Source organism: Hylobates moloch, unplaced genomic scaffold, assembly GCF_009828535.3.
Source record: "Hylobates moloch isolate HMO894 unplaced genomic scaffold, HMol_V3 SCAFFOLD_1, whole genome shotgun sequence".
NCBI lineage: Eukaryota > Metazoa > Chordata > Mammalia > Primates > Hylobatidae > Hylobates > Hylobates moloch.
Genome location: NW_026652276.1, coordinates 84461928 through 84471694, shown reverse-complemented (window position 1 = coordinate 84471694; position 9767 = coordinate 84461928). Strand labels below are relative to the sequence as shown.

The 9767-nt window shown below is 35.2% G+C and overlaps 1 protein-coding gene across 7 annotated transcripts in view; it reads right to left on the bottom strand.

Moving 5' to 3' along the window:
- Window positions 1-519: 519 nt before the first annotated feature.
- CCDC148 (coiled-coil domain containing 148) overlaps window positions 520-9767 on the bottom strand; it is a 308291-nt gene continuing 299043 nt past the window's right edge. For 5 of the 7 annotated variants that reach the window (XM_058441814.1, XM_058441820.1, XM_058441825.1 and 2 more), the window contains one exon: window positions 7338-7828. In XM_058441814.1, coding sequence (XP_058297797.1) covers window positions 7682-7828 — 147 coding nt within the window. In that variant the 3' untranslated portion in view covers window positions 7338-7681. Of the gene's footprint in view, window positions 928-6640; window positions 7829-9767 lie in introns of those variants that run through there. The other 2 variants (XM_058441815.1, XM_032755656.2) reach the window with 2 other exon arrangements.

Here is a 9767-nt window from a genome sequence, read left to right as displayed (position 1 = left end):
ACCTAGAATAGACAAATTCATAGAGAAAAAAATTAGAATAGTGGTTACCAGAGGCTGAGGGGAGGAGGTGGGTAGTTTTTGTTTAATGGGTCCAGAGTTTCAGGTTGAGATGATGAAAAAGTTCTGAAGATGAATAGGGGTGATGGCTGCACAATAATGTGAAAATACTTAATGCCACTTAATTGTATGATTAAAAATGGTTAAAATAGTACATTTTATATTATGTATATTTATCACAATAAAAAGTCAATGTCTTGAAAGACAACAAAGGCTATAGAAATGAATCAAATTGAAGAACACAAAAGCAATTTAAAAGTTGAATAAAATGTTAACAATGGGAGAATCTGGGGTAAAGTTACAACAGTTTTATTCTTGCAGCTATTCTATAAAGTTATTTCCAAATAAAAAAGTTTTTAAAAATGGAGAAAGAGATTAAAAGAATTCAAAACAAAGTGACAAATAAAGACTATAGACAAAGAAGATCCAACATAGCATAATAGCATAATAAGAGTCCTGGGGAAAAATGGAAACATAACAAACACTAAAAATTATAATTTTAAAAAATTCCTGAAATAAAATTGAATTTATATCGTGAAAGGGAATATAATTTACTAAGTATATTAACCCAGAATGACAAACACAAAGATAAAGTCCAGTAAAACTGCTATATTATAAAGGAAGTGAAAAAAACTCTAATCAGGCAGAAAGATCAAGTGATTCTTAGGGAAAGAAAACCATATTAGGGCCAGTCCTTTGACATTTAATGCTAAGAAAAGAAAATGTAAATAAAGTATCTTAGACCCAGGAAAAATTTATTTTCAACTATAAGGACGACCATCAATCTGTTATTAACATTCAAGGACCCAGAAAATATTGCTTCCATGACTAATTCCTGAATAATCTTCTGGAAAACAGGCTTCAGACAACCTAAATGACGAGAGAGAAATTGACATTAAAAACTGGCAGTATCAGTAAATATATATTTACTTATAGAATAAGATTCAATCATGGATAAAAGAGAGTGTGTATAATGTCTACATAATCCCTCACAATATAGATAACAAAAAGAAAAAGAACAGAAAAGGCATAATAACCCCAAATTTTATTATTTTTGTTTTTATTATATTGGTATTTTATTCTAAGACTTTTGTGTGGGTAATGTAAATGAGTAATTATGTCATATTCTAACATCTGTGTGTAATTGGCCACCAGAATTGTAAGGAAAAAAGAAAATACAAAAGTAAAATACAAGATATCAAGTGAAAATCCTATGGAATTTGAAGTAACAGAATAAATAAAATATTTTATCTTTAGATAATATAAGCATATGTCTGGATTTGTTTTTTTTTTTTTTTTTTTGAGGCCGAGTCTTGTTCTCTCACCTAGGCTGGAGTGCAGTGGCGTGATTTCGGCTCACCGCACCCTCCGCCTCCTGGGTTCAAGTGATTCTTGTGCCTCAGCCTACTGAATAGCTGGGATTACAGGCCCTCTTGACCATGCCTTACTAATTTTCATATTTTTAGTAGAGACAGGGTTTCACCACGTTGGCCATGCTGGTCTTGAACTCCTAGCCTCAAGCGATCCACCCGCCTTGGCCTCCTAAAGTGCTGGGATTACAGGTATGAGCCACCACACTTGGCCTGTTTTGTATATATGTCTGTACATGTATATGTATATGTATATATATGGGAGTGTGTGTGTGTGTGTATTTTCTAACCATGCTCATTGAAAAGGTCTAGAATAGAAGACCAACCTAGTAGCAATGTGTATTCTTTGCCTCCAAATTTTGGTTTTTAAATACCATTTTCCAATAAAAAGAACCAAGGCTTCTCAGAGAAAAGGTTAGTTCCAGGTCAGAGCAAGAAATATTCAAAATGAGCTTAAAACATCGTTATGCCCGATAACAAACATGACAGATTTCAAAAAGTGGCTGCAAAAATATTTCCTATTTCACATACTTTTTTCCAATGTGACCTTGCCATCAATAAGTGGACCTTTTTCTCAACCCTTTTTAATCTGGGAGAGTTCTATGACTGCTTTGATGAAAAGAATATGAAGGAAGAGACCCTATCCCAGTTCTAGCAGTAGATCTTAACTGGTCTAGCAGCTTGCATTTTATACCTCTTAGAATGTTTGCTCTTGGAAAATTCTATCTTGGAACCCAGCTACCATTCTATGAAAAGCCAAGCCATCTTGAGAAGTCATGTGTAGGTGGTCAGTCCCATTGACAACCTCAAATGAGCTCCCAGCCAACAGCCAGCATCAACTGCCAGTCAGGTAAGTGAGTCCTCTTGGTTGTTCAGCCAAGTTGAGCTTTTGGATGACTACATCCTCAACTAGCAATTGACTACAAATTTATAATATACCCCATGGTAGGCAGAGAATGTCTCCCAAAGATGTCAATTTCCTAATCTCCATAATCTGTGAATGTTATGTTACATGGCAAAAGGTATTCTGATCGCTAATCACCTGACCTTAAAATAAGGAGATTATTCTGAATTATCAGAGTGGGCTTAATGTGATTCCAAGAGTTCTGAACAGTAGAAGAGGGAGACAAAAGAGGAGTGTGGAGTGCTGGGATGTCAGAAGGATTAGGCCTGCCATTGCTAGCTTTGAAGATAAAAGAAAGACAGCATGAGCTAAGGACTATAGGCAGCTTCTAGAAGCTGGAGAAGGCAAAGAAACTGATTATCTCCTAGAGCCCTGAGAAAGGAATATAGCCCTGACAACACTGTGATTTTAGCTCAATGAGATTCAATTCTGATTTCTGACGTCCCAAAACTATAAGATAGATTTACATTGTTTAAACCATTAAATTTGTGGTAATTTGTTACAGCAGTGATGGGAAATTAATATAGGCCCCAAGTGAGAACTACCCAGTAGAGCCCAGTCGACTCATAGAAACATGAGAAATAATTTTTAAAAGTGAAGTTTGAACCACTAAGTTTTACTGCATAGCAATATATAACTGGAATAGCAAGGAAGTTACCAAGTCTATTAGGCTATATTAATAGAATTCATAAGCCAAACTGAAAAGGTTTCCATTGGGCAAAGGGGGAATAAATGGAGCATCAATAAGGATAACACTTTAATAGATTAAATGACCAAATACATTTAAATTCATAACTTCATAAAGATACAACAAAATTGATCACCTTTGCAGGATGTCAAATAATAAATTCATTATTTGTAAAACTGTTAGGTTAAAAAAAAAACTCAAACACTTACTTAGCCTACTCCTCTTATACTATCAAATACCAGAAGAGGAAAATTTTTTCTTTATGTAATTTTTCTAGGTAACAAAGGAAAGAGTGATTGAATTTGAATATATTTCTACCATGCAATCTGTAACTAATTAATGGACTTAGGCATTGAGAATTAGTGGCAGCAAAAATTGCAAAAACAAGTTCTATCAGACAATATGCATATCCTGCTGGGGGAACACACTACCACAATAAAGTAGCCTTGGAAAAAAAGAAAAAAAGAGAACGACCTGAATCTTATGTCTGATAAAGCCTCTGAGTCAACTACCAATTTATGGCAAACACAAAGAACAAAGGAGAGAGGAATATATTAAACTATTAATACACCAAAAAGATAAAGTCAACAAAATCCAGCATAGGGAATTCTGCATATAAATTTCTTTGTTTCTTCAATAAATAAAATGCAAACAGGGAAAATGGATGGAGGGGGAAAGCCTGTAGATTAAAAAACACTCAAAAGACATAATTTAAAGCTAAAACTAAAGTACAGCATTGAAGGATGTTCCCTTGGATAATACAATTAAAAAGATAGAGTTAAAGGGTCTAATCCTGGAGCACTTCAACATCTAGAGATGGATAGGGATGGAGGAGTCAGAAAAGGAACTGAGGAATGATGAGAGAAGCAAGAGGTGAAGCAGGCTGGTATCATAGAAGCCAAGAGAAAAGCATGCTCTGGATGGGGTAGTTGTCAACTGAATCAATGTTGTCATGAAGTCAGTAAGATGAAAATTGAGAAGTGGTCATCAGATTTGCCAACACACAGTTCATTGGTGACCTTGCTAAAAGCAGTGTCAGAGGAGTTGAGGGCAAAGCTAAATCAAATGAGTGACAGTAACTGGAAGACGAAAAGAGACATTTAACGGCTATTGGCAACTCTTTAAAAATGTTTGCTTGAGAAGAGGAGCAGAGATACAGCCTGGTAGCTAGGGCACAATACGGGGTTAATGGAGATTTCTTTTTAAAATGGAGTTTATTCTAGCATATTTGTATGCTGAGAGAGAGCTTGAAGATACAGAAGAGAAAAAGCATAAACAAAAAAGAAAAATTCTTGCAGAGTTGAGATGGGATGAAACCCAAAACACACATGGCAACATTGATCTCTGATAGAGGGAGGGTTTCTCCTTCTGCTAGAGGATGCAAAAGGTAAATGCCCATTTGGGTGTATTTGCAGATTTGGTGGTAGGGAGGTAAGGGAATTTCTACCAGATGGATTACATTCTTTCCTTTCAGTTTGAAAGAAGCCCATCGTCTTCAAAGATGTGGAGCTGTATCAGGATATCCCATTTATTAACCATGGGATTGAGGGTAGTGGTTTTAAAATTTTTTTGGACCATTACCCACTAATAAATATATTTTTCTTATGACCCACTATACAGAAACACAGATAATTGAAATAAACTTTCATGGCCCAGTGCTTACTCCTATTAGCTATGTTCTCTTTTCTTTCTTTTTCAAGCCTACTAGGTAAACTAGACTGGCGAGAGCCACAACTTTTGAAGCAGAGCACAAGGGTTGGGGAGGAAGAAAATAAAGGGGATCCTACCCCATGTCAGGGTAAATATGACTCCTGTGTAGGGACTGGCCTTCCTGTCTCAGAAATACATGTAAATTAAGGATATTAAATCAGAAACTGGCTAATAAGATTATTTCCAGTACACTTATATGCTAAAAGATTGTTTTCATAATTTTCTAAATTTTTTTTCATTTTATTGGGAATTCATAGCATTGACCTATTATAGTATATAAATAAAACACTTACGTAAACATTAAAGAATAATTAGACAGATCCTATAATCACTACCCTGGTTAAGCAATAAAACGTTTTCGGTAACTTGGAAGCCCCTCCTCCCAACTGTCTCTGCATCTCTGAGAGGTAATCATAACCTTGATTTTAATTTTAATCATTCTATTTTTCTCTATTATTTTGCCACTTATGCATATATCCCTAAATAATATAGGTTAGTTTGCCCTGCTTTTGTACCTTAGATAAATAAAATACTACACATTATGCATGCCCTTGTTTCTGGCTCCTTTCACTAAATATTATGTCCATGATGCTATTTTATTCATTTTCATTGCTGGATGCAATTTGTATTTGAATACACCACATTTTTTATATTTATTTACTGTTGATGAACATTCTGCTTGTTTTCATTTGGGAATCCTAGTTTATGTCCTCCTACACACATGCAGGAGCTTCTCAAGAGCATCCATCTAGCAGTAGAATTGCTGGATCAAAGAGTATGAATGCTTTCAACCTTATCAGATAAGTTCAAATGCTTCCAATTTACACTCCCACTACCAGTAGGTGTTTCACATCATTCTATATTATCACTACTTGATATTGTTAGATTTCTTGACATTGTTGCCCATCTGGTGGGTATATATTGGTAATTCATTGGGGGCTTTAATTGGTACTTCTATCTTTTCATATGTTCATTAGCCATTTGGATTTCAGATTTCTTTATTCAATTTTGTTTCATTTAAAAAAAAATGCTGGTTAGATCTGATCTTTGACAAACATGAAAAAAAAATGGGGAAAGGATTCCTTATTCAATAAATAGTCCCTGGAGAATTGGCTAGCCATATGCAGAAAATTGAAAGTGGACTCCTTCCTTACACCTTATACAAAAATGAACTCAAGATGGATTAAAGATGTAAATGTAAAACCCCAAACCATAAAAACTCTAGGAGAAAATCTAGGCAATACCATTCAGGATAAAGGCACAGGCAAAGATTTCATGATGAAAATGCCACAAGCAATTGCAGCAAAAGCAAAAATTGACAAATGGGATCTAATTAAACGAAAGAGCTTCTGTACAGTAAAAGAAATTATCATCAGAGTGAATAGAGAACCTACGGAATGGGAGAAATTTTTTGCAATCTATCCATCTGACAAAGGTCTAATACCCAGAGTCTACAAGGAACCACCACATGTCAGTCGATTGTTCTCAAAATGGTGGTGCTACCCCTCACAGTACTATCACCAGCTACTAGTCTGACTGTTGGGAAAACATAAAGGGGATGTTATTCAGCTGGAATTTGAGTGTGATCCTCTGGACATCAGTGTGGATGTTGATGTTGGAAAGGATCTGTGGACTCTGAGGAATATCTGTGTCATGCTGTTTACAGAGGGTATGCTCGGACATGGCAGGGCTTTCTTGGGTCTATGTCTGTGGCGTCACATCAAGCAAACTGAGGACCCATAAAGGAACACTGTAACCCTGGAAGATACCGTAAGGATAAACACTAATGCTCACTTCTCCCTAGCTCTTGTTAAACACTCCTTCCTCTCTTTTTATGAAATGTTATGATGAGGCAACAAAAAGGGGGTTAGAATGAATTTTTGAATGCAGATAAGGATATTGCCCATAGAATCTTTTGTGAAGATTTATTCTAACCGGGCTGTACTTGTATTTTTTATTTCTATGATGTTGGGGACAATCATAAAGTCAAAGATTCCACTAGTTGGACTGGCCTTTTTTTTTTTTTTTTACATTATTCCAGTAATTGCACGGAGGCTGCAACCCCTGGGAGGTAGGTGGGAAATGTCAGGGAGCTGCAATAGAGAGAAAAAGGAGTGGGGTAATCTTAACGGTAACAACAGCAACTTTCAACAACACTAACTTGTTATTCTGCTTGAAAAATCATTTTTTAGAAATAGTCAAGTATTTATGTTTGAGTTTTATTTGAAATGCTCCTTTTCTATAAAACCATCTAAATATTTAATAGATAATTTGGAACTTTTGACAGCATTCCAAATACTATGAAATTTTAAATATTTCTTCTAAACAATCACACGAATATATATATTTCCAAACCAAAACAGATATTCCCATGCTTGAAATGCTATTTCTAATTTCTAATTTATTCTTAAGGGCTAATTTGCAAAATGAAATTGTTTGGATGACTGGTTTGCAGTAAACATGGCGTACAAAATTGGTTTCTAAATTTAGAGAAAGGTTGAGTCTCCTCTTATAATAATCAAGAAATAATAGAAGTATTAATGATAATGAAGCTTCCATAATTAAAAAGTCAAATTCTGAAATAAGCAGAAATGAACATTAGCAGGTAGCAGCTACATAATTTATAATTCTCACAAAGTTATTTTGAGCTCTTTTTATAGGATAACACAACCTCCAACATGCAGTTTACTAAATTATAGTATAAGTACTATATGTGCCATAATTAAGTTCCATAATTTGGGGGAATTTAGTACTATTAAATATAACTTAAAGATACAGGAAATATAGTGCATAAAATTCTAAGAATCACAAAAGAAAGGCAAAGTTGTTTTAATAGATGCTATGATTTCTATGTCTGATATTTCAAATATTTTAGGAAGTAGTAATTATTATTATCCATATAAATGTTTTCAAAGAAAAATGCTCTTTACATATGGAATTTGAGGATGAGCTCTATATTTTAAATACGGTAGACTCCATGTCCTTTCTTGGAGGTTTTTGAGGACTAATTTTTGGTAATATCTCTTTAGCATAAAGTGTTCTATGAAGTCCAGCTTCTCGAAGCGCTAACTCGAAGCGAAGTCTAGGGTCAGAAATTATCTGTAGAAATAAAAATACAATTTAAATAGCAATTCATTGAACTAAAATAACTTTTAACATTTAGTTACATGTTTTCCCAAACTAATTTGTTTTTACTGGACAGATGACTAGGTGACAGTAAACTCTATGAATACAGTGACTATATTTTGGAAACATCTAAACCTTTTTGACATTATCACTTTTCAGTACATCAGTGGTTTCCAATGTAGGGTGTATAGAATATAGTGTACTAGATTAGTCAAAATATAATGCGTTAAAATTATTAAAAGATGAAGTAAAAGAAGCTTACTTTCAGTGCTACTATTGATTTATTACTTATTGCTGGCTGGAATTATAAAATACAGATAATCATTGATTAAAATAAATCTAAGCCACAACCTCGTACATCTGTCTTTAAAAAGCATCTTAATTTCTCCATCATTTGGCAATATGTAAATTAAGTTTAAACACATGGCCACCACTTGAAAAACAACATCAATAGAACTTTTCTTCCAAAGCTGGATTTCTATTTCAAGCAGAAGTAGAAAATGCCTCCATCAACCTGATTCTAAGTGGAAGTAGACATATGAGTAGTTCAATTTCTGTTTTCATTTATAGCTGATTGGATCTTATTCTCTTCCCCTCCTCCTATGAATATTAAATGTCAACAGAGACTGTTTGAAATGATAAGAAGGTGGCCACATATGGATTTTACCTAATGAGGCATTTTACATGGCTTTGAAGTCCCCCTAGAGGATGCGATAATAAGCTAGTAAAAGCAGCCCCTCCAGGAGCTCTTAGGCGAACTGGGGCAATAAAAATATACACAGATAACTACAGATTATGGCAACACGTAGTAGTAAAACATGGGGGTGCATCTCCTGGTGCTGGCGGCATGAGGATGGTCTCAGGTGAAGATGAGCAACTGAATTACCCTTAAAGTCCAACTTAGTCTATAAAGCAGACTGGGGAGGAAGAGAGACCTAATGAGAAAGGAAGACACCTACAAACTCAGAGGTGAAATAGGCCAACTTAGGATAACGGTGGTTTGAGCAGAGCACTGATTACCATTGAGGAACACTGGAAACAGATGCTTCTCAGCCTAGGACTTGAACTTAAAAGGCTTGCATGGCCATGCCGAGTCTAAGGAGCTACTAGGGTATGTTTGTTTCTAGTTTTTGCCTAAAAATAATATAATCATTGTGGTTGCATAGGAAGATGGGTCTGATTGTAAGTTCAGAATAAATTAAGGTGGCAGGGAAAGAAGAAATGGAGGCCGAAAGAGTGGTTAGGAATTTACTACAATTGTCTAGACATAAAGTAATAAATGTCTGAACTTGGCTGGTAGCAAGGAAGAGATAATTGTCAGAAACACTATGAAAACAAGAATCAATAGTACTTGGCAGTTGATCAGATACAGGGCTTGGGGCAACAATGAGTATGAAGTCAAGAATAATACAGAGATTTGTGTCTGATAAGCAACAAATAGGAGCCTAGGATCCAGGTTTTTCCTCTTCTGTCTCAATGTCTTCTCCCTGGTCCGCTCTCATGTGCTCCAGTGATTCACGTGCAACCTGTGTGCCATTGACTCCCAAATTACGTCTAGGACTCACCACTCTATTCAGCTCCATGTTGTGAGGCTTAATTTTTTTTTTATTATTCAATTTTTGCATAGCTAGAGAGTGAAATGGAGATCTCCCCACTACCGGAACTTCCATCTTCCCAATTCCCTTCCCCACAGGCAGCCCATCAGTTTCTTGTAAATATGTACTAGACATTTTTACTCTAAACGTGGTATAAGTAAAACAAATTCTCTCTTTCCCTGAATCTGTTTTTCTTTCTGTATTCTTATATGGTTAATGGCAGCACCACCAGATGATTATAATTTACTGAATTACTACTAGGTACCAGGAAATATTTTAGGCAGTGGACATTTGCTATCTCTAATGCTCACAAGGAC